Below are 24,171 nucleotides of genomic sequence, written 5' to 3' on the forward strand. Positions count from 1 at the left end.
TCGGCAATTGCACCCTCTCTTCTTCTCTTACTAATACAGAGCTTACAGCGTGTTGGGACACGGAGAAGTATAGGTTAAGCTCCTCGTCGACGTTTGGTTTTGACAAAATTATGGGCTTGCCCAAATGCTCCTTCAATTTATGGAAGGCCTCATCACATTGTGGTGTCCACTCAAAGCGTTTGCTTCCCTTCAAAGCGTCAAAAAAGGGGACGCATTTGTCGGTTGCCTTTGATATGAACCTGTTTAGGGCGGCGACACATCCTGTTAATCTTTGCACTTCCTTCGGTTTTGTTGGGGAGCACATATCCTGTAAGGCTTTAATTTTCTCGGAGTTTGCTTCAATCCCGCGGTTGCTGACCATAAAACCAAGAAATTTCCCCGACCCAACTCCAAAGACGCATTTCTGGGGATTGAGTTTCATGTGGTATTTCCTTAACACACCAAACGTTTCCCCCAGATTATTGACATGATGGCTAGCCCTGGTACTTTTCACAAGCATATCGTCGACGTAGACCTCCATCGTTTTGCCGAGCTGTTGAGTGAACATTTTATTCACAAGCCTCTAGTAGGTGGCTTCTGCATTCTTTAGGCTGAAAGGCATCACCTTGTAGCAGTAGAGGCCCCTGTCGGTTATGAAGGATGTGTGCTCCTCGTCGGCCGGATGCATGGGGATATGGTTGTACCCGGAGTAGGCACCCATAAAACTCAGCATCTCATGCCCCGCCGTGGCGTCAATCATTTGGTCTATTCGAGGGAGTGGAAAGCCATCATTTGGGCAGACTTTGTTGAGATCGCTGAAGTCGACGCATGTCCTCCACTTCCCGTTGGGCTTAATCACTAGAACGGGGTTTGATACCCAACGTGGGTATTGGGCCTCCTTGATGAACCCGTTATTGATCAACTTGTCGACCTCTTCTTTCAGCGCTTCATACCTCTCGGGGTTATCGGTCGACGTTTCTAGCGCTTGGGCGGATATGAGGGGTCGACGTTTAGGGAATGACATATTACCTCGGTGTCGATCCCTTTCATGTCAGAATGATTCCAGGCGAAGACATCTAGGTTCTTCCTGAGGAAGTTTTTGATCTCGCCCTTAAGTGATGGGGCTAAGCTCGAGCCCACTTTCAGCACTTTGGTGGACTCACCTTCATCAACTTGGATTTTCACCAATTGCTCGACGGGTTGAGACCATGTAACTTCCTCTTGGATCCTGGGGTTGACGTCCTCGACGAGGCCCTGGTGAACCATCCTTGCCTCCTCTCTTCCCGGCTGGTCATATCCACGCATGACGTCAGAGTATGCAACCCTAGCTTCATATTGGTTGCTCTCCATTTCTCCTACGCCATTTGGGGTGGGGAACTTGACCTTTTGGTGGTAGACGGAGGTTATTGCCCTCAATGCCTGGAGGGTTGGTCTCCCGATTACCGCGTTGTACTGGGAGCCTCCTGTTATGACCACGAAATTGGCCATTGTAGTTGCGTGTCGAGGTTTTTCTCCGGCGGTTATGGGTAGCCGGATAGTCCCTTGAGGGATGACGGAGTCCCCAGTGAAACCATATAGCGGCCGAGAGGTTTTTTCCAATTGTTCTTTTTGGATCCCCATATTCTCCAAGCAGTCGGAGTATAGGAGGTCCACGAGCTCCCATTGTCTACCAGGATTCTGCACACGGTGTGGTTTCCTATCATGGCTTCCACCACCAAGGCGTCGTTGTGGGGGAAATGAACCCCACTGGCGTCATCCTCGTTAAAGGCCACGTCGGTGTGACTGTACTTTGGGGTTTTTACAGCGGAGACGCTCCAGAATCACTCCTGATAAACCCCCTGGCCTCGTGGGCGTAGTCCTTCTGAGACTTCCTTGAGTCACCTCCTATATAAGGACCGCCGAGGACAGTCCGTATGACGCCGACGGGTTCTCGGTCTTCTGGGCGCTGGTTATCCTCTCTGCGCCGACCGTCATTTTGCCCATCGTGGCCGTCGTTGCGAGGTCTCCGCTCGGCCCTGAACTCTTGTAACCTTCCCTCGCGGATCACTCTTTCGATTTCATCCTTGAGGTAGGCGCAATCGTTGGTGTGGTGTCCGACATCGCCGTGGAACCTACATAATTTCTTCTGGTTCCTTCGGCTGGGGTCTGACTTCATTGGTTCCGGTCCGCGTAGCAAGTTCCCGCGGCCGACCTGATTGAAGACCTCCTCGACTCCTACCGTTAGCTCGTGGTAGGAATTGTATTTTTGGAACAGTCGAGGCTTACGGGTATCCTCTTACCTCGGCTTCTTAGCTTCTGGGGCGCTCGTCGTCGCGGCGGGCTGCTTGTCCATGTTTCCTCCACCTCGACGCTTCTTCCCATCCTGTTTCGCAGGCGTCGACCCTTGTTCGGTTCCTTTATTCTTGTTGGTCCTGTGCTCGGGGTCGTTTGCGTCCGCCTCTTCAGCGTTGATGTACCCCTGTGCTCGCGCTAAAAACTCCCTGTTGCTGGACGGAGGTTTCCGGTTCAGCTCTCTTTTGAATGGGATAATTTTCTTCATGCTAGATAAGACCCCCATCAAGGCCTCTCTATTTGTTATGTCCATCGTGGCGGCGACAGCTTCCCCATACCTTGCGAGCCATTCTTTGAGTGACTCGTTCGGCTTCTGGTATATCATCGTCAAATTCTGCTTTAGGGGGACGTACTCTTTGACCCCTATGAATTGGAGGGAAAATGATTCCTTCAACTCGTCCCAGCTTGAGATGGAGTTTGGCCTCAGCGTCCGGAACCACCTTCGGGCGGAATCCGTCAAATGGTTTCGAAAGGCTCGACATATGATCTCCTCGGCGTAATCATGCAAGAGCATGTGCCCCTTGTACATCTCCAAATGGTCATCGGGATCTCTTCGCCCATCATACGGTGGGATTGATGGTGACCTGTATTTATCGGGGAGAGGGGGCGCCATTATTTCTTCGGTAAATGGATGGTCATGTGTGCGGCTGGGTGTGATATCAACGTTTACCACCTCAGCCACACGGCCTATATTCTTTTTTAGGCTCGCTACGTCCCCAGTCAGTTTTTGCTCCAGGCTGGCCATTCGTTCCATGATGGCGCGTGCTTCCTCTGTCGAAATGGCCGAGTCGGCTACTCTCGACGCTTCTGCCTTCTGAGCGTTGGGTCCGCCTCGGGCCTAGCCGCCTGCCTGTACTGATCCTGAGTCTCCTGGCGGGTTTCCACCTGGATTCTAGGATAACACATCGGGGTTTCCTGGACCTCTCGGTACCCGGTCCTCGGGAGCTCAGAGTTCGGCAAGCCCCAAACGACTGCCGGAGGATTGGGAAGGCCGAGGCCTAGGAGGGCCCCGGTGATTCTCACTATCTCCGGTTCCTTCTTGGATATGTGGGTGGTCACCGTAGTTCGGATCTCCAGCCACAGCAGGTTCCTGCGGCCTCGGGGCGTCTTCTAATGGCAGCATGGAGTTCCTTCCATCTAAGCGCTCCACCACGGTCATTAGCCCACACACCAGCTCGGTTAGAGTGGTTAGTTGGGCCTGCATCTGCATCGGGTCCGGCCGTGGTGCGTCTGGAGGTGGGACTTCATTTTCGACCGGGTGTAGATCTTCTTCCATCCCGATATTCCCTAGACGGATGGAGATTTATAATTATGTAGTTGGGGGTCGAACGTTTTCAGGTCCCCAGTGGAGTCGCCAATTGTTGACGGTCAAATTTCGCCAACAAAAAATTGGCCGGGTTACCTCTTAGTTTTCCTTTGGATTACCGGCCGTGGATGTATTAAACGTGTGTGGATTTGTTGAACATGTGTGTTTGTGTGTTAACTAAATCATACATGGACAAATGACACTAGGAATTTTTATAGTGGTTCACTCTATAAAACGAGAGCTACATCCACTGTGACTTTGTATTTATGTTTAGAAGGTAATAATTTACAGTCATTGCTATTCTTCAATCTCTTTTTCTTTTTAATTTCTCAACCCCTGCCTCACTGGGGGTCTTCCTCCTTTTATACTGGGCTTCCTTCGCTCAGGGGGTTTCCTTCCTAGGTGGGAGCACTCAAGAGCCCTTTCTCGGTAGGCCCAGACGTAGCCCACTAATAAGCACTGTTCACTCAACCAATTAGTCTCCTATTATGGCTCTGTGCTTCTCCGTAATACTTTTCTGTCCCCTATGTGGGGCGGTTTGAGAGCTTGTAATTAATGACTGCAGACGTTTTCCACTTAAGCACGCAACCCGTCACGTCTTCTAAAGAACGTTCCCCTCGTCGTCAGCGCGGCTTGGCCCAATCGCCCACTTTGGATCCTTTCTGCGGCCGAGGGATCTTCGTGCCTACGGCGCGATGTCGACGCCATAAGGGATCGTCGTCCTAATTTGGGCTTCGCGCTGTCCAGGGGATAGGAGAGGTCCGTAGACATCGAGGGTTTTCTGCTTGGTGGGGAGTGGTCAGGACCACGTGTCGCATTATCGTCCGTCCACGTGTCCGTCACATTTTCTCACACGACAGAACCCACTCTTTTCTTCTCATATTCTAACATTCACCAAGAAACAGAGAGAAATACAAATTAATTTAATTTGCAAACATTTAAAAAAAAAAAACCTAAAAAACCCTACTTTCTTTCTTGCAGACTAAAAATGGGGCAGCCCCTAAAATTGGTGAATTCTTCTGAAAGAGTGCAAAAACCTTCAAAATCTTCCAAAATAATTTTTTAGATTTTCTTCATCATTTGGCTGACTTAAATCCCACAAATCACTCAAATTAATTAACTTTCCAAACACCCAGAAAGCAACTATCCACACTGTTCAAAATGCAAGAGAAATCAGAGCAGATTTGCTGGGGAAGGGCATGCTGTCCGGATCGGCATGGCCACCTTCTTCTCCGATGACGCCAACTCTTGTGACGGCCTGAGAAATCAGAGCAGATTTTCTTCAGTTTTTTACCAAACACAAAAAAGTAATAACTTGTTAAAATAGTGCTTTTGACCGGTTGAAAAGCATTACGAAACTGGCCTATATACATACAAGAGGCCTCATGCATAATTGATAAAATTTGGCAAAGATCTACGAATTCAAAACAAGGAACTACATATATATTGGTATGCCAAAAACTAATACAATTTAACAAAATTTTATTAAGATCTCATAGTTTAAATTTGTGTCTTACCCATTTTTTCACCCAACTATTTTTTTTTTTCTTTTCAGAAGACAAACCAAACCCCTAATTTCCATGAATGCTTTTAAAGTGCTACTACATTAAAGACTCGTGCATGCTAATTGTCTATTCAGCATCTTACATTAATTGTTTCATCCTATTTACGAGTGAGCTCCATTTATAGGATTTATGTGAGACTTGCTTATGGGGCATAATTTTTGTGGGATAAATGGGTCCCACCTTTTACGAGATAATAAGATAAAGAACAAATATATAGTCTGTTTATTTCACTAATTTAAATTTTTAATTTGAGTTGAAATGTGATTTTATATGAAAATTTTTTATTGTAATAAAAAAATTAAATGTGACTGTTTTTAAGAGTTTTTTACTATAATAAAATTTAAATTTGAAACTCGAATCGATAAAATAAACGTGTGATCTGACTCTATATACCACTCTATCAAAAATCTTTACTTTCCAAGGTTATAATAATACGTGATATTCATAATACCGTATAAAAAAATATTTCAGCTCTTATTTACACATAACTATTACATCAATAGCAAATTGCGTAGACTGACTATATATCCTTTCGAATCTTAGAATGAATTTCACTAGACATAATTTCGCGAGCATCTATTAGTTATTAATTTATACAACGATGGGTTAAACCGTATTTACATTTAGCAATGATTCATTTAAAAAAAAAGAAAAAGAAAAACGTAATATCTGCATCTCAAAAGTATATTTTAGAAAAAAAAGTTTTTTTAATACATTTACCCTTAAATTGTCGTAGTTTAACAAATTATCTTCTAAATTTTTAATTTTATAACTGTCTTTCAACTTTTAAAGTTATTGTAATACACCTATTTGATGATAATTGTATTAAATTAATGTCATAAAAACACGTTTAACGAGAAATTTTAATATCCTAATTTAAATAAATACAAATATTTTAATTTCTTAATTTTTAATAATTTAAATCTAATAAAAAGTTGAACAAATTTAATAATATTAGGCATATTACAATAATTTTATAAATTTAAGGGTTAATTATTAAAATTAAAAATTTAAAAATAATCCGTTAAATCACGACAAGTTCATAAAATGATTGTGCTAAAAACAATCTGCTTACCAACATTATTATATCGTTGTTATTTTAGTAAAGAAATATTTTCAGTTGATTAAAAAAAAAAAAAGAGGAAGGAAATTTGTTCTTAAAGAAAAGGGACTTAAAAGGGCGTTTATTTAATTTGTTTTATTGAAGGTGATTGGCACGTTTATTAATTCACAATGGATTATAATCAGAAAGGACAAAATATCTTCAAAGGAAAAAGTATATATATATTACAAGAAAGAGAATAAAAAATTTGATTAAAGGGATCTGAGTATTTAATTCCAGTATATATTGACTTGACTTTATTAAAATCAACTGAGAGAATTACTTTGGGATCGAATTAGGACCAGAATCCTAAGTCAAGTAAAAAAGTAAAGTTTGTATATAGTTGTACAGAAATTTGTACAATCCATCACTCACAAGAGCATGGCAGCCCTCGTTACGACACGTGTGCTTTCCAGAATCTTGAGGTAACAAAACCGTGCATCTCCCAGGCATATAGGCTTTATCTCACGGGGGCAATGATTCTGTCACCGTCAAAACAACACACGTGCAACTTCCCACAGCGGAATCCTCGAAACGTACGACTCATTCTAATTGGGCCGTGACCTACCACCATGGGTGACGTTACAAAGTAGTCCCTCTAAAAGCAAATGAGTCTCTTCTCTTGGACCTGCTTGCTAATAAGACGACAAAACCATTTCCCGAAATTCGGAACAGCTTTCATCTACCCATGACAAACATCGTTACATGTCCGCCAATTCCACGCCCACGCGTTTCGCCCCTCACAGTAACGCCGTTTACCCAAGTCTTTTAAAAACTAATAAACAAAAGAAAAATGTTCAAGAATGCTATAAAAGAATAGGAAAAAAAAACCAAAAATAACATTTAAGATGGTAAAAAAATAATATTTATATCTCTCCACTAAAAATTAACATAGTTGTTCAATTAATAAATAAAAAATAAAAGATTATATTGACTCCAATTATTTATAACGATATAAATAGTAGGCTACATTTTCCTAACAAATCATGTATTTTTTTTTTATAAGAAAAACCATTATTTTACTTCTCTCATTCATTTTAAATTGATCATTTAGGCCATTATTATTTTAATAGCACATCTTTCATTTTCTATCATAATATTTTTTTGACATGATATTTTTCGTATTTTACTATAATATATTTCATATTCTACTATAATATTTTTAATGGCATAAAATACGAGACGATGAAAACAAATAGTTATTCTTGTAATTTTCTCTAAACGAAATATGTGCACTATTTAAAAAAAAAAAAACACACACATTGATTTTATCCTTGTCTTGAAAACACTTACAATGGTCTTTTAAAGGGTTAAAAAGAATATTTTGATAAAAAAGAGGAATTAGCGACGTTAATTTATAAACTCTTTATTAGCTAACAGTCTAGTCCCTATTTTATTAACTTGACGAAACAATCTCCAAACTCTTTAAATAGTGGTAACTAAAATATTTCTTGATGGAACGCGCATGTGACCCATCACATGGCCTCTTTTTTTAATAAATTGACTGAAATACCCCGATTGTGAGGCAATGTTTATTGTTTTTTATTTTATTTTTTCTATGGTGGCTAAATATCATTCTTGTTAGATTTTTATGCACATATAAAGTTGATATGTATTAGAAAAAAAAAGAAGAGAAAAAAGAAAAAAAAAAGAGAGAGGAACAAGAACGATCTTAGGGTTTAAACCCTGTCTCTCATGTGTGATCCTTTAGGGTTTCTTTTTGTTTTTTGTGGCGCCGCTTCTTTGTGTCTTTTAGTCAGAGTTCGGTATCGCCCCTGAGTATACTCAAAAGGGTGATAAAAGTTAAATATCGATATTTTTTCTTAATAAAAATAGAGAGTATTGCTTTATTTGACAAGTAGTTAAATATTGAGATTTTTCTTTAAAAAAAAAAATTTGAGAGTATTGCTTTGTTTGACAACTAAAATACATAAAATTTATTCCAATTTACAACTATTACTTGTTTCAATTTAGAAAAAATTTGTGGACAAGAACATCATCTTGTAAGGTAAATCAAATCATATAGGATTTGCAAGAAAAATTAAATATTGTTAAACTATATTTTGAAAAGTAGTAAAAAAAAAAGAAAATAAAAGGTAAGTTATTTTATTAAAGGAAAAAATAAAAGACAAGTCTTTGTCATTAATTAAGCCTACATTGATTGATATTACTCTGATTTTTTTCCCTTAAAAAAGTGGTCGGGTATCATAGGAGTCAACCGAAGGTGGAAACTCTACATTTATAAATATCAAAATTTCACTTAAAAAAAAAAGGGAAAGAAGAAGGGAGGAAAAGGAAAGAAATAAAAGGGAAAGCGTAAAAAGAGGAAGAAGGCTTGTCTGTATATCAGTAGATAGGCGTACGACCACTATGCTGGTGAACAGAAACACACACACACTATTCACAAGAAATGGAAACCCATTATTATTTTTTTTGCTTGAAAGAAACCCATTAATTTAATATTCCCCTTTCTCCTTCATTTCCTATACGACGCACCATATATATAGACACACACACACACACACACACACACACACATACATACATATACGTTTTCTCTCTCTCTCTCTCTCTCTCTCTCTCCAGGGTTATCATCACCATCGTCTCTGTCTTTCAGTACTCTGTGTGTCAGTGAGCCAAGGCCAGGATAGGACGACTTATTATTGGTTCTCCTTCCTTCTCTCTCTAAAGTTGTCTTCTCCAATAATTCACTGTAATTCGCCGAGCAACCGAGGTTTCCATGAAGCGAGGCCAGAATCGGAGTTTCTGAGACAGAAATCAATGGATTCCTCTTACGGTAACACTAACGGCGGAGACGCCGCGTCCAGAGGCTCTACGACTTCTCCAATGGACGGTAATGTTGAATTGTTTTTGCGAAATTGTGTTTCCTCTGAATCTGATTTTTGTTTTGTTTGGTTTGGTTTGTGAAAATGTTTGGAATTGGTGAATCTGATGGTAGATCATGAAAATGCGCTGTACAAGGAGCTCTGGCACGCTTGCGCGGGTCCTCTGGTGACGCTTCCTCGCTCTGGCTCCCTTGTTTACTATTTTCCCCAGGGCCATATCGAGCAGGTTCTTCTTCTCTTTATTTCAATTCTCCCCAAACATATATATTTTTATATGTGCACAAAAATGTATATGTTTTTACATAATCTTATGCGTGTGTATATAAAAACACGTACTTGTTTCAATTTCGCTTTTGTGTCGGTAGATTTTGCATATTTTGTCGCAGCATCAGTACTGTAAATTTTCTGCTTGGAAAAGTAGAACTTTGCTTGAATCTTTCATATGAATGAGGCTCAGAGATTCTAATTTCTGAATTTGAACGGAAACAGGTGGAGGCGTCGATGAATCAAGTAGTTGATCAGCAAATGCCGGCCTATGATCTTCCCCCTAAAATCCTCTGTCGCGTTATGAATGTTGTGTTGAAGGTTTTACCTTAACTCCTGATCAGTGTTCATTCTTCCATCGGAGTTATTGGTGTATAAATTTTCTTTCTTTTTAATGCAGGCTGAACCAGACACGGATGAAGTGTATGCTCAAATGACTTTGCTTCCTGAACTTAAGGTATTTGGATGTTTGTCTTTCTCATATTTGTATATGTGCTTGTGTGTGTTGAGTCATACGAATGTTGTTGTGGTTGTTGTTGATGTGTGGCAGCTAGATGAGAATATGGCGAAGAGGGAGAAAACTCCGCCTTGCCCTCCGCAGCCTCGGGTGTATTCCTTCTGTAAGACTCTTACAGCCTCGGATACAAGCACTCATGGTGGCTTCTCTGTCCTAAAACGGCATGCGGATGAATGCCTTCCCCGACTGGTTTGCCTATCTTCACTCTCTATTCACTTGATTCTGTGTATGCTTTCATATTTCTTAGTTTGAGAGACTGAGCTTTCTGGTCCCTTGGCAGGACATGTCTAAGCAGCCTCCGAATCAGGAATTGGTAGCTAAAGATTTGCATGGCCTTGAGTGGCGTTTTCGCCATATCTTTCGAGGTAATACCTGTTTGTTTATAGTATGTGATAATAATCATTTGGTAACGACATGGAGTGTTTATTCTTTGTGGGGTCTTTTTTCACAGCCTTTTAGTGTGTTCTCCACTTGATTTCGTGCTTTCTTCAAGACCTTGCTTGGGTGTTGATTCTCATGATGTCAAGAAATTACTTACTTCTAAGTACAATTATTTAATAAAACCATGTGTAAGTGGAACCCATTATTGTTCCAGGTCATCCAAAGAGACATCTTCTTCAAAGTGGTTGGAGTCTCTTTGTCAGCTCAAAAAAGCTTGTTGCAGGCGATGCTTTTATTTTCCTCAGGTTAAGGATCGTTTGTTTCTATCAGAGATTGCCATTATGATTACTCTGTTCCTTCTGCGATTTGCATAGCCTTGAGTTTGACTTGCAGGGCTTTGCAGCCGCAGAGAGGGCATTTGTAGGTTAACTTTGTTGATGGAATTGTAAGCCCATGGGTGCCTTACAAGGTTCTTGATTATGATTTCCAGGGGTGACACTGGAGAACTTCGTGTAAGGGTTAGACGGGCTATGAGGCAACCGAGTAATGCTTCATCCTCAGTCATCTCTAGTCATAGTATGCATATTGGTGTACTAGCAACGGCATGGCATGCTGTTTCAACGGGATCAATGTTCATTGTTTATTACAAGCCAAGGTGTGTGGTTCTGCTTGCTACAATTTCTACATAATATTGACTATTCCTTTCCATCTAATTTACAGACTCGATTGATAAGATTTATTATTCTTGCCCTTTAATCTCTAAATTTGTCCTTCTCCTTTTTCTTTCTGTCTCTGCGTTCATTCTATGTAGTTGATCAACTTTACTTATTCCATTGTATTTTTGGATGTGATAATTGTTTAGGACAAGCCCTTCCGAGTTTATTGTTCCCTTTGAAGAGTACAAAGAGTCCGTCAAGAATGAGTATCCTACAGGGATGAGGTTCAAAATGAGGTTTGAAGGTGAAGAAGCTCCTGAGCAAAGGTATTATTCTTGTTATGAACCTTAAGGGAAGAAAAGAAAATAAAGTAGAGAAAGACTCATAAGAAGCGGGAAAGGAGAAAGAGTGAGTTTGGAAATAACTTCCACTTTTCTGTTTCACACCCTTTTTTTTTTTACTGACTAGGTTCTCAGGTACTGTGATTGGGACTGAAGATTTAGATCCTATGAGATGGCCTGGATCCAAATGGAGATGCCTTAAGGTAGTGATAGAAAACTTTATGTCCATATGATTTGTTAGATGCTAAAAAAATATGCTTATGTTTCGTTTCCTTTAGGTTCGCTGGGATGAAACTTCTCACTTTCACCGTCCAGATAGAGTTTCCCCTTGGAAAATAGAACCTGTTTCAATTCATGCCCCAGACCCTCTTCCAGTATGTCCGATGAAAAGGCCTCGCTTGAGCATATCATCGTCTACCTCATCTCTCCATGCAACAACGGAAGGTATAGCTCCTGTTATACATGCCCCATGAGTATTTTTCTCTACATAATGCAAGTCTGGCTTGTAGCTTATGGAGATATTGTGTGACCATCAATTAATCGTGCTTTCGATTTTATCATCAGGCCCGTCTAAAAGCAATGTAGAAGCTCCAACATGGAATGAGTGCTCAAGGGCCTCTCAAGGTCAAGGCTTGACCTTAAGTGGTGGTGTCTTTGCTAGGAATTTTGAATCAAACGTTGAGAATGTCACCACCTACATTCCTTCATCACAAGGCAAGGATCATCAAACAAACTTGCTCTTTGGAAAAAGATGTTTTGCTCCGGAGGATAGAGTTGCTCAAATAAGGCTTGGATCACAATGCACAAAGGAGATCTTAGCCCCCATAGCACGCCAGAAATCGTACATGGCGGGTTGGCCTTTGGTTGATCAAAACTCAACCGACATCAACTGCTTGCTTCCTTTCCGAGATTTTAATGATGGAATGCATGGACTTGAAGTCCAGCAGCAGCTGCCCAGAGATTGGTTGTTGCCTCTGCTGCAGCCAGCACATGCTGAAAACTCTAATCACCAAATGATTCTGAATTTGGACGACCTGCCTTTGCAACAAGATTTGAAAGCCAAGGGGAACGGAGAATGCAAACTCTTTGGTTTCTCCCTCCTTGGTAACCCTGCCATGACAGAGCAAGAAATACCATACTTGAACTCTACAGACAGGCTACGAGGTCATACTGATGTTGAATCATCAGAGCATCACCAAGATATAGGACCGGGACAAGTGTTGAAGGGGTTAAAGATTCCGGAGTTCTCCGATACTGAAACTGTAGGAGATGAACAAGGGCAACACTCTCAAGTTTTAAAGAAGTTTTCTCGAGACAGTCAGGTTAAGCTTCAGGGTTGTTCGACGAGAAGCTGCATTAAGGTGTCTTATCTTATTGTCATTGGGCATGGTCTTTTTTTTTTTCAAAAAAAAAAAAACTGAGAACTCAAATTTGTGATGTTATCTAACTCTTACTGGTTTTATATGAATTCTTGATTCAGGTTCACAAGCAGGGGACTGCTTTGGGAAGGTCCGTTGACCTGAGTAAGTTCAATGGCTATAGCCAACTGATAGCAGAATTGGATCACATTTTCGAATTTAATGGTGAATTAATGGGACCGAAGAAGAAGTGGCTGATTGTTTTTACTGACTACGAGGGTGATATGATGCTTGTTGGAGATGATCCCTGGGAGTAAGCAAATTCGTCTCTTTTTTCCACTTATTTGCATACATATAATTGCGTCCTACATCATTAGCATAATTTGGAGTCATTATTGGTAACTTTGAGATCGGCTTGTTCTAACCAATGTTTGTGTCTGAACAACATAGGGAATTCTGTCACCTTGTCCGGAAGATTTCTATCTACACTCAAGAGGAGGTAAAGAAGATGGACTTAGAAGTCACTAATCCAAAACCGGAGGTAGTTTCAGCAATAGCAAACAAAGGAACAGGATCAGAAGAAGCCCAAAGTTTGGGTCATCCTTCAGGTCAATAGAGAAAGAGAGGGGTTTAGTGTTGTGTAAATAAGGTTAGAGGTTTTATCTTACTAAGTTCTGTTATCATTGGGGGGGGGAAAATGCTGGAAAATTTGTTTGTTCTTTTGAAGTATAAGATTGCAGTTCTCCTTTGATAATGGATTTGCTGGTACACAAAAAAGACTACTCTAAAACCCCCCAATTAATATTTTATAGAGTAAATGTGGAAGGGAGGGGTTCTTCAATTTGTAGAGGTATAAAATGGTGCACAGCTTGGGTTAGCCATTTGAAATAGAACCCCCCTTTTAACATTTTCATTAGATTTTGGATATTAATGGCCAGTTGGAAGCCTGTGAAGTGGATGAAAATAGTGAAGGGGCGATGTCCATGTCCATCCATAGAATATTATAAAATTCTCAGTTTTTTTTTTTTTTTTTGGAATGTTTGCTGTACAGTCTCCAGTATTTTTATTATATTTATTTTTGTGCATCTTTTGAGGGGTTTAAGGTTGGGGTGATATTTGGATTAATGTAATGATGTCTCAAAATTCCCTAATCATTATATAAACTTCTGCACGTGCATATCCAGCATTGTCGACGATAATCTTTCTTAAAATGAAAAAAAAAAGAAAAAAGAAAAAAGAAAAAAGAAAGAGGAAACAAAAAAAAAAGGAAAGAAACAATGAGGACAGTTTGATAACAGTTCGGGGCCCCACCATCATCACACTATGCTATCACATGGAGTCTGGAATAATGTTTGTTTCTGACACTGGCCAAGTGTAACATAATTTTTTATACATAAAAAGTTTGAAACAAAATGCATTATTTTAAAGAAAATTTTGGAAAATTCTGCCATGGAGTTGAAGAAGTATCTTATAGATACGGGTAATTTTAGTCCGGATGAAATCAAAATCATAGTATAACAAATATATATTGTATATATAAAAATACAAGTTCACACGACTTTATGAACATTTGACTATATTTATTTGGATTAATTTCAAAAATTCTTCTTGAACTATGACCATTGTAACACTTTGAAATAACATACGTTCTTCTTGAACGTTGTTCCGTTAACAAGTTTTATTATTCTATTACAATAAGTGACGAAATTGTCACGTGTTACTTATTTAGTGAGAATTGAAAGTGTAATTACACTTATACTCTCTTAATCAGATAATTTCTCATCTTTATTGAAAAAATTTACTATTTTCGTTTCCATTTTGCTTTTTTTTTTCCTCACCTTGTTCATCCATGGCAAGTTCCACCATATCTACCTTCTCCTCTTCTAGGCCAGCATGATTTCAACGAATACTTGAACGAGAATCTCAAAAACGGCATCGTCTTCTTCGTCGTTGTCGTTGCCGTTAATTTCCCCACCGCGAGGCCTCCTCCGGTCACTGAGATTGGTGGCGTTATTGCATGAATCCCTGTTTTCAGATACAAACTATCCATTTTTTCTTGTAATACTCTTGTTTCTGAAATTCCTCTGTTTTGTTTGGGATTTCTCTGTTCCTTACTATTTATGAAGCAAAGAAATGCTGAAGATTATCATTGTATCAGTGTTAGACAAGCCTAACACAACCAATAGACAAAAATGTGTGTGAGAGAGAGAGAGAGAGAGAGAGAGAGAGAGAGAGAGAGAGTTGATTATTATGCAAAGCAAGAAAAGGAAAAACTTGATTTTATTTCAGATTTTTCTTTTTGGGGGAAAAGTTATAACCCTAACACAACCAAAAAAATCGACAAAATGGATTTTTTTAATGCATTTGAGTTTTTAATCGCTTTTTTAATAATCTAAGGCTGTTGTAGGTTAATTTACGATAATACCCTCCTCAAATGGGTTATGTACTTGACATGTGATGATTTTCATCACTCATTATAACAGAAGGATAAAACTTGTTAACGGAACAAAGTTCGGGGGGAACACATGTTAATTTTTAAAATTCGGGAGATAAAGTGTTAAAATGATCATAGTTCGGGAGGAATTTTTGAAATTAATCCTATTTATTACTTGTGGTACCAAATAGGGTGTACCCGCCCCAAGAATCTAAAGAAATTTTTTTAAGAACATTATTGACAAAATTGGAATGATAGAAACATAGGTAAAAAACTTAATATACAACAAGTATAAACTAAAGTATTGAAAACAAATTAAAGGCCTTAAAAGAACTAGATTGGCCCACCACAAGAACGCTACATTCCTTCATTGTCGCCATCACAGTCGCCACGAAGAAGCCGATCCATTTTCAGATCCACACTCGTGTATGATTAAATTAGATAGGTCGCCACTCTCAAAAAAGGCTTGGTGAAGGGCCTTCACACATCTTTCAGCTTCACTATCATTTACAATCAACGAGATGTTGACCTGGTTGATACATAAAATAACATCCAAAACTATCGTATCACTGGACAGCTAAAAATAGTTTAATTGCATATTCGTGTAAATGAAACGAATTATATCAAACCGACCTTGGATGCCCCCTGTGAGATCATTTGGACATTGACGTCGTTTGTCCGAAGAACGTGGAATGCCTGCATCAAAGAAAGTTGATCATATGAGAAAAAGGCGGGAAATTTCGGAAAAGAACAACATAGTAGAATCTGTTAATTGGAAATGCGCAACCTTCTCTAGAATCAATGAAGATCGCTGAACGTTTCCAATGAGAGAGATGATTGATCTATGCTGCAGAAGTTTCACGACTGCAATCTTTTTGAGCTCTTCCTCTACATTGTCGAGTTCCTGCACAAGAAGCCAAACCTTTTTATCAAGTGCTGGTTTGGCATGCCACCGGTTCTTTTACTTTTTTCCATGTCGATAGTACTCCTTTACTAAGACACTTAGAGGTGATGCATTGTTTTGATGAATAGCAACGCTCATAAATAAAGCACACACAACATATCTACGACTGAAACACGATAGGATTTCATGCTTGCCTGCTGGATTAGTTCTCTACTCCAGAGTTTTGATGGGTCCAATGTCAAAGATATACTAACTTCACTTGTAGCAACAACATCCACGGAAATGCCCAAATCCTCAAAGATGGAGAACACCTGCAGAACACCATGCAAACTGCAGTCACATCGAAATGAAGGCATTAAGTGTCAGAAACAAAAGCACACCAATAATCTTTCTTTCTCACCATGGCAAGGAAACCCACTTGACCAAGCATGCGTGTACTTACAATATCCAACATGGTAACATTCCGCTTCAAAACTATGCTGGTTAGAACAGCCTGAAATTGAGTTTAGAACAGAAAAGGACAAAAAAGAAACAGAAAAGGTCAACCGTGTTTGAATTCTTCTAAATGCTTAGATTATAATATTGGCATCAAATCCAGCTGCTATAAACCTCAGCCATATCTCTTGTTCTAGTGATGAGGGTGCCGGGAGCTTTTGGGTTGTAGGAGTTCTTGACCCTAACAGGAATATCACCTTCCCTTGCTGGTCTCATGGATAGTGGATGCAGGACCTGCAAGAAGCTCATGGTAACTATAATTCTCCCTTTATACAACAAAGAGTTCAATTTGTATTCTAATATTCCGAATTATAGGAATATCTATTCTTTTCTTTTTACTAGTTCAATTTGACTCTACAACTAGTTAAAATCATGGACAGAGGGATTTCCAAAGAAAGGGTTAGTTTACTCATTATTTCAGCCAAAACTATGATATAAGAGCCTGTTAAGCAGAAAAAGAAGAAAAAATTCACATTAAACATAAAGATATTTCAACCTGTGCACCAAAGTATGCGAGCTCAGCTGCTTCATCAAAACTCAAGTTAGGCACAGGCTTTGCACGTGGATATATACTAGGATCACAGGTCAACACGCCATCAACATCCTTCCACACCTATTAAAGAAGGTAAAGTAAGCTGGTAATATTGCAAAAGCGTATTAGCACAGAATTCCTACAATTGAAAAAGAAAAACAAAAATGCTTATACATATTTCACACAAAAGTGATTCTCATATTAGCAGTATCTGTAGAGAAGCAGATAGCAGTTCTAAATAAATCAAGCAGTGAATCAGAATGCATACATGGCGGGATTCACATGTTCTTATGAATTCTCTGTGGTAAAAGCACAAGGAGCTAATCTGACCTGAATTTCTCGCGAGCCTAAGGCTTTACCAATGGTGGTGGCTGTCAAATCACTACCACCCCTACCCAAGGTGGTTATTGCACAAGATTTCCAGCCCTACAATTGAAAGACACGACCTGTTTTATTAATAGCCCAGCTACGAAACTCTAAACATAAAATTTACAGTTGAAAACGAACTACGAACTAAGCATGTAAACAAGAATACAAATGCAGCAGCTAGCAACCTTTCCGAGGAACCCGGTAACAACAGGAATTGCAGGATCTGTAAACCAATCACCATGTAACCTTTTAGCAACAGCGGGGTAAGTTGCTTCCAAGATATCTGCATTTGTGAACTCATCTGTAGTTATGAAACCCATGTCAAACGCGTCATACTGCAACAATGCAACAAAATTATGTAAGGGAATTGTGTCAGAAAATATATTGAATGACTGCCAAAAAGGAGAGCCAATTGACATATCAGAATTTCTTTAGTGACCATGAAAGATAAGTCAGACATGGCGAACCCCTGCTTTTGAAGTCAGCTTGGATCAAATCAAATAGTTCGCCAAACAAGTGGGTAGAGCCTAAGAAACACTTGCATAATGATAAGCCTGTTGCAAAATCAGTTGAAGTACTAGTATATTTCTTTTCTCCTAAGTTGTCTAAACAAATGAAAATTAAAATAATAACAAAACGAGTTTGATTTCAACTAAAAAACAATAGACGAGAAGAATAATTGATAATGAGGAAGTACATACTTGGCGTGCTTTAACACCAATATTATTCAGATAAGCTGCAAAGATTCTAGTGGACATGCACTCTCCAAAAGAAACTAAATAATCTCTGGTGCGGGGTGTTAACTCCTTCATCATAGCTATGCCCTTCAAAAGTTGCTCCAGTTCTTCCAAGTGTGCTGCAAAATATCTCGAAGCACATTCCAAAGAAAATCCAAATAAGTCTGCATACTCAACACGCATATCCTTGGCATAAAAAAATCAACACAAAACAATGACCTTTGTCTAATGAAGTATCAACGATATAACACCACAAGGCTCATTTTTTAAGTAAAAAAACACATATTGCAATTCGTGTTATGACATGATAACACGACTCAAACTCGACCCATATAGGTGATGCACTGATACTGTTGATATGAAATTGACTTGATCTATTTTTAGAAAAAATATATGAAATATACTTTACTATTAATGAATTAAATAACCTAACACTAAAATTGTTTACATTAATTGGGAATGATAAATATCACTAAACAATCTAAACGCCACAAAGTAGAATTTCGAAATAAGCTCGAATTTGAAATGGTCCTCACCAGAAATAACAGAGCGATCAACTTCAAGTTCATCAACAGTCCTGAAAAGATATTAGGAAGAACAGCTCCATCACAAATCAATGATACAATTTTTTTTCGACAAAATTTCTTTTTTGAGACAAAGGATCAAACCTGAGATGCAATTCTTTTATAAAACTCAACTCTTCGATTTCCGACGCATTCGAAACACCGCAACTCACAGCCATCTCCCCGGCCTATGCATTATCAGAGCCATCCAAATTCCAATCCCATCACTACTATTACGACATGCACAAACCCTAACTCTAAAGAAAACAAGCGAGAAAATGAACGAGCATTTACGAGTAGGAGATTGTTGGTGGTTTTCCCCATGGCGGAGAGAACAATAACGGGATTTTCTTCTGGAAAACTGCGGATTAGGTCAGCGATCTCCCGAATCCTATGCGCAGAAGCCACCGACGAGCCGCCGAACTTCATCACGCAAGTGAGTTCCTCTCGCTTCTCTGAATCGCTCTCTTCTTCTTCTTCTTCTTCTTCGTCTTTCCTGATCACAGCTTCGATTCGGTTCTTCTTCTCGGCCTCAACTCTAGGAGCTCTGTTTCGACTTGCGTTCTCCATCGGCGTGCTGAGGAATCGACCTCGCCAAGCCGAGAATGAGAGCGACGCCATGCGCGAGAAATGCGAGCTTCTTGAAGCTCCGAAGCTGCAGGGATTTCTAACGCCATGGAAATGCAACGAAGCCGCCATTTTTGTGGGAGAGTGAAGCTTTCAATCGATGAATTGTCTAGGGTTCTAAATTCTTTCTCAAGAATTTTCTCATCAATCTCACTCTAACGAGTCAATGTGATGAAAGTTTCTAATTTTTATTTATTTTTTTAAAAAAAGCATAAAGCTTGATGACCTGATTCAATTTGGTAGTCAACAAATCATAGTGTTATTAGTTAACGCATTTTTTTTTCTCTAAAACATAATTATTTATTTACTAAAAAAAGTTATTAATCTAAGGTTGGTAGATGTTTTCATTTTTAAAATTATGTTTTGTTATTAATTAATTTCACAGTTCTAATGGTAATTCAAATCTGACTACACCTTGAGTTTAGGTATTTAATCCCCAAATTAAAAAAAGTTAATAAATTAGAAAAATAATTAATTTTTAGAAAATAAATAATTATAGTAAGGTAAATCCATTAGAAAAAGAAAAAAGGAAGGAAGCTAGAAGTAAAGGTCAAAAAGGCGCGCTACCTAACTTAACCGTCGGTGTGTAAAACGTACGAAATGCACCAATAATTCGTCTGGTCCCACATTACAACTATCCTGAGCCAAATTTACGCTCCCAGGTATAATCAAACTCATATCAAATTTAAAAAATATATAAAATAAATAATTTTTAATATAACATTATTTATAATTTTTTTTAATCCCACTTATTTTTGTCTCTCTTTCTTTTTTTTTTTTTTTTTCCTTTTGTTAAAGCATTGTAGCATCACAGAATTTTATTATTACAAACAAGTAATTTCTCGCTTTCTCACAATCTCACGGGAGGTTATGAATACTACATCTAAAATATATAAAACTACCGTATCTATCTTTCATATCCACGTAACGTTCTACCTAAAAACTTTTCCTAAACAATTGAACGAGTAAATAAATTATCTTTCTTTCTTTGTTTTTTTTGTTTTTGTTTTTTTTTTTTTTTAATTTCAACTGAATCGGATTATGAATGGAATTTACTGTGTTATGGTGCTGATTAGGTTGCTATTTTTAGTAAAATCAAAGGAGACGAAAGTAGAAGGAATCTACACTGCATAATCGGTGTAACCCAAGTTGCCTCTTTTTTATTTTTTATTTTTCATTTTTTTCTCTCTCTTTCTAGCTTGAAAACCCCAAAATTGAGAAAGATACAACATAAAGTTGAAGTAGTTTCTTCCCCATATTGATTTGGAAATGTAATAATAAAAAATAAAAAAAAGCAAAGATATTTAGGAAGATGAAATAAAATTATGGTGTTGGGACTGAGAGAATAGAAATTGTGCCTGAGATAAGAAGAAAGGGATTTATTTTAGCAATTAAAAACAAATTTGCATGATCATAATAATGCCGTACAGAGAGCAGAATCCAACTTACCGAATCAGAAACAGATTTTTAAAACGTGAAATTCATCAAAAAAAAAATTAAATAAATAAATAATTGTTTGGGTGGTTTTTGCAAGTTGTGGTGGATATGGAAAATGGTATTGTTACTATCAGTTGGCGCCAAACCACATCTATCTAATCTAATATTATTACTATTTATCCATTTATCTATATATCTATCCCTTTATCTATACTACACAATGATTATATATATATATATATATATATATATCCACACTTCTACGTCTAGCTATTACTCATTCTCATTGTCTCAATGCTTCTTCTAACCAATTTCATTTTCTCTGTCGGTTTCTCTAAATTCCCACACTTTTCTCTTCTGGGTTTCCGTTCTTCTTCTTTTTCTTACTAATTGCAGCATGAAAAAATAGGGTTGAGCCTTTAGTTCAGTGACTTTCAGCTTTCAATCGTGAGATATTCCAAGAGAAAAGCAGAGCAGAGCAGAGCTTATAATCTCGTTGAGGTGAGTCTTACAGTTTTTTGTTTTTCTTTTTGAGCTTTCTGACTTGTTTCTTCTTCTTCTTCATGCTAAAACCCGACTCATAAGTATTAATTTTCTAATTTGTTTTCGTCTTCAAGTGAAGAAAAAGTTGGGTTAATTTAGAAAAGGACCTCTTTTCTTTATTTATTTTTTGTAAAAATGTTTATTTATGTGTATATGTCTGTGAAGAAAGAAACTCCTCCAAAATGACAGATAATTAGAAACCCAGGTGTAAACTCTTGAACTCTCTTAGGTCTTGTTAACGGCATATTGGGTCATTAGTCCAGGAAATTATTATAGAATTTTATTGACACTTCAACCCACTTTCATATGTAAGTGCTTATGTGTCTGTCTTTGTACCGCATAAAATATTTACTCTCCACAGAAAATAGAACAAAATCTAATTCACGGTTGTAATAAGATTTTCAAAATCCTCTGGTGGGGTCATGTGAGAAAGGAGCAAATCTGTTTCCTCACTAAAACAAGATAATTTAGTTTAGATTAGATGTAGACTTTGGAGCTCAATTAAGTTAACTTTTTGTCCCTTTAAATGTGCAATCATAGTAAGTGCCTAAGTGGTCTCTTTTTTTTTTTTTTTTAGGTATTAACTTTCGGGAATATTCATACACAAACCATGGATAATGGAGAAACAAAAGATGCATCAGGCTATGGCAAACCTCCATGGATATTCAAAGGAAGGTAAGCAACCACCCAAAAAAAGTACTTAATAAATACATTTATCTTACTTGCTTCTCTCTTTTAATTGATTCTGCTTTACAACCTGCGTTTCATTCTCAGTGCTTTGTATCAGCTCCATCTGGTGAAAGCCAAAACCGCGCGGGCGTGTATCCCGAAAGATTTGAGATTGGTTGAAGCATTTGGGTATTTTCTGGATTCTTAAAATCCTTGTTGAAGTGTTCAAGTTCTATAGGAGAGTTATGTCCTGAACATTGCAATTTATTATTTTGCAGGTATACTCTTGGTGGGTTCTTTCTTGCGAGCTACGATGACAGCCCAGCTGGAGTCTTTGATGAGGTTTTTCAGAAGAACTGTTGTTAGCACTTAATCACTTTCGGATTGATCCTGAACCCGAAATCGATTAGTGGAATTCCGCTTTTGAATAATGTAGTTACTAATAGTTATAATCATGTCTCTTCCCAGCTTGTTGTGATCGCCGGACTTGTATGGAACCCGCCGACATCTTGCGCGTAAGCTTTTCCATGACTTAAATTTCTTCTTTATACTAAGATCTTGTACATCACAAAATCCTGCTACAGAAGATGCACATTTTTCTCCACCTATCTCTAAAATCGATCATGATGTCATGAGATACGCTTAATTCATTTTTGTCTTTTAAGTAAAGATAACCTTTACAAGTTAGGCACCATGCAGAAAAATGAGTCATGACCTTTGAAAATTGTTGCTGAATCATTTTCTATGTTATGGGTTTGTTTTGAGGCGTTAAAATTGACTTGCTTATACACATTAAACTGGATGCTTAGACTTAACAATACCGGCTAATACAACCTGAGGAGATTATACTAGACCAGTCAACACTTTCTCCTTTATTTAATCAAAATGTTTCCTTGGTCTTTTATTATTATTATCTAATAATACCGCCAAAGCAATCGTCTTCTTGGAAAATAAAGTTGATGTATAATAATTTAATACAAGTGCCTTACGCAACTAGGCAACTTGCAGATTGTAAATGAGTCACGTTCTTGCATCTCTGAATCTATCAAGTTTTTCCAAACCACCTAAAGCACTTTCACTTCTGCTTTTAATAATAATATATCAGTCAATAAACTAGATTGTCTTGATTTGATTAAAGAGGACAACAGTTTGGCTGCAGAACAACTAGTTTCAACGTGTTTTTCTTCTTCTTGTCAACAGATGGGCCACTAAGGTGCTTGTGAACAGCGATGAAGCTTGCGAACATGGTCGAAAGGTGGGAGTTACAGAACTCAGCACAATTCAATTTATTTTGTTAATCTAACATTATCTTTGTTTGAAAGAACTATAGAGAGGAATTAATATGACTATTCAATATCGTTAATCAAGGTCTTTGTTGATAATTCAATCTAAAGGGCTACTTATGGAGAAATAAAACCTGATATAACCAGATAAACATAACCAAAACCTAAACAAGCCTAGTGGATATACATATATATGAGCATTCCTAATTATCTATATCTTGCTCCTCATCACATGGGTTTGCATTTTTCTTTCGTAGTTCCAATGTTGGTTTGCTGTCACTTGTTGCAGGAAGTAGGGCTTCCGAGTCAGGTCGCTAGGTTCTCGAAGGTACGACTATGTGTAAACTTCATGTTGAAAGATTTTTATCCACAGATTATTTTGTATTGTTCAAATGTCCAATTAAAACTAATCAGAATTCTTTCAAACACATTTTGCCATATTCTCAAGCAAATCAGACGGTCATACATGATACATGATTATGCTTTCTGTACTTATGAAGCAGAGAATTACATCAATCTCAAGGCAACAAGATAGTAGTAGAAGCACTGGATTTTTAAACATGTTTGGCATGGGAACTGGCTTGTCTGATTGGTATTCGAGAGATCGTATGGATGTCCAAGTGACTGCAGAAGATACTTCTTCTTTCAACCTCACCTCTTTAGGTTGGTTTCTTTGATTCTTTTGCCTAATTTCAGATTTTGACCAATTCTTTTCCGTATAAAAAGAAAAAGAAATCTAGATACTGCTCTACCAACAGGCAACATTTCTGGTGTGCTAAATAATATGAAATGGGAAACGTTTAATAGAGCTGGAAGTAAATGATTGACTTGTGGATAACATTTTGTTAAGCATGATTTTTAGCTCATGAAGAGCATGCATCTCTCTCTCTCTCTCTCTCTCTCTCTCTCTCTCTCTCTCTCTCTCTATATAT

The 24,171-nt window shown here is 38.1% G+C and overlaps 4 protein-coding genes across 7 annotated transcripts in view; 2 read left to right on the top strand and 2 right to left on the bottom strand.

The window, feature by feature from the left end:
- Positions 1-2,254: 2,254 nt before the first annotated feature.
- Positions 2,255-3,064, bottom strand: LOC112092265. Its single transcript, XM_024167957.1, has one exon. The coding sequence runs from the start codon at positions 3,062-3,064 to the stop codon at positions 2,255-2,257; it is 810 nt and encodes a 269-aa protein (XP_024023725.1).
- A 5,741-nt stretch (positions 3,065-8,805) lies between these two features.
- LOC21396335 (auxin response factor 4) lies at positions 8,806-13,800 on the top strand. The gene is made up of 14 exons (XM_024167933.1): positions 8,806-9,137; positions 9,243-9,355; positions 9,619-9,714; positions 9,794-9,850; positions 9,944-10,099; positions 10,191-10,275; positions 10,506-10,596; positions 10,782-10,946; positions 11,154-11,273; positions 11,416-11,491; positions 11,567-11,732; positions 11,853-12,649; positions 12,769-12,959; positions 13,097-13,800. Exons 1-14 carry the CDS (start codon positions 9,065-9,067, stop codon positions 13,260-13,262), a joined length of 2,352 nt encoding a protein of 783 aa, XP_024023701.1. The 5' UTR covers positions 8,806-9,064; the 3' UTR covers positions 13,263-13,800.
- A 1,448-nt stretch (positions 13,801-15,248) lies between these two features.
- LOC21396336 (aspartokinase 2, chloroplastic) lies at positions 15,249-19,484 on the bottom strand. 3 transcript variants are annotated; one of them, XM_024167953.1, is made up of 13 exons: positions 18,975-19,484; positions 18,816-18,868; positions 18,654-18,694; positions 18,082-18,236; positions 17,566-17,715; positions 17,342-17,437; positions 16,976-17,092; positions 16,594-16,713; positions 16,385-16,477; positions 16,179-16,295; positions 15,868-15,984; positions 15,714-15,776; positions 15,249-15,609 (listed from the first exon to the last, which is right to left on the bottom strand). In XM_024167953.1, exons 1-13 carry the CDS (start codon positions 19,377-19,379, stop codon positions 15,460-15,462), a joined length of 1,677 nt encoding a protein of 558 aa, XP_024023721.1. In that variant the 5' UTR covers positions 19,380-19,484; the 3' UTR covers positions 15,249-15,459. The 3 variants fall into 3 exon arrangements, with proteins under 3 accessions (XP_024023721.1, XP_024023722.1, XP_024023719.1); XM_024167954.1 differs by having other exon boundaries at positions 16,427-16,477; positions 18,786-18,868; XM_024167951.1 differs by having other exon boundaries at positions 18,786-18,868.
- A 1,548-nt stretch (positions 19,485-21,032) lies between these two features.
- Positions 21,033-24,171, top strand: part of LOC21396337 (protein NEOXANTHIN-DEFICIENT 1) — a 4,908-nt gene continuing 1,769 nt past the window's right edge. The window contains exons 1-8 of one of the 2 annotated variants that reach the window (XM_010101739.2): positions 21,033-21,245; positions 21,865-21,962; positions 22,062-22,145; positions 22,235-22,298; positions 22,425-22,471; positions 23,157-23,211; positions 23,529-23,567; positions 23,743-23,902. In XM_010101739.2, coding sequence (XP_010100041.1) covers positions 21,898-21,962; positions 22,062-22,145; positions 22,235-22,298; positions 22,425-22,471; positions 23,157-23,211; positions 23,529-23,567; positions 23,743-23,902 — 514 coding nt within the window. In that variant the 5' untranslated portion in view covers positions 21,033-21,245; positions 21,865-21,897. Of the gene's footprint in view, positions 21,246-21,864; positions 21,963-22,061; positions 22,146-22,234; positions 22,299-22,424; positions 22,472-23,156; positions 23,212-23,528; positions 23,568-23,742; positions 23,903-24,171 lie in introns of those variants that run through there. The other variant, XM_024167955.1, reaches the window with a different exon arrangement.

This window comes from Morus notabilis, unplaced genomic scaffold (genome assembly GCF_000414095.1).
Source record: "Morus notabilis unplaced genomic scaffold, ASM41409v2 Scaffold324, whole genome shotgun sequence".
NCBI classification, from domain to species: Eukaryota; Viridiplantae; Streptophyta; class Magnoliopsida; order Rosales; family Moraceae; genus Morus; species Morus notabilis.

Excerpts from the sequence above, each read along its gene's own strand:
- LOC112092265 (XM_024167957.1), bottom strand. The coding sequence starts at position 3,064 with ATGGAACGAATGGCCAGCCTGGAGCAAAAACTGACTGGGGACGTAGCG.
- LOC21396335 (XM_024167933.1), top strand. The coding sequence starts at position 9,065 with ATGGATTCCTCTTACGGTAACACTAACGGCGGAGACGCCGCGTCCAGA. Across the intron at positions 10,597-10,781 it reads GATGCTTTTATTTTCCTCAG|GGGTGACACTGGAGAACTTC; the intron begins GTTAAGGATCGT and ends TATGATTTCCAG. Across the intron at positions 10,947-11,153 it reads ATTGTTTATTACAAGCCAAG|GACAAGCCCTTCCGAGTTTA; the intron begins GTGTGTGGTTCT and ends ATAATTGTTTAG.
- LOC21396336 (XM_024167951.1), bottom strand. The coding sequence starts at position 19,379 with ATGGCGGCTTCGTTGCATTTCCATGGCGTTAGAAATCCCTGCAGCTTC. Across the intron at positions 17,716-18,081 it reads TTGGTGTTAAAGCACGCCAA|TATGACGCGTTTGACATGGG; the intron begins GTATGTACTTCC and ends GCATTGTTGCAG. Across the intron at positions 16,296-16,384 it reads AAGTGGGTTTCCTTGCCATG|GTGTTCTCCATCTTTGAGGA; the intron begins GTGAGAAAGAAA and ends GGTGTTCTGCAG.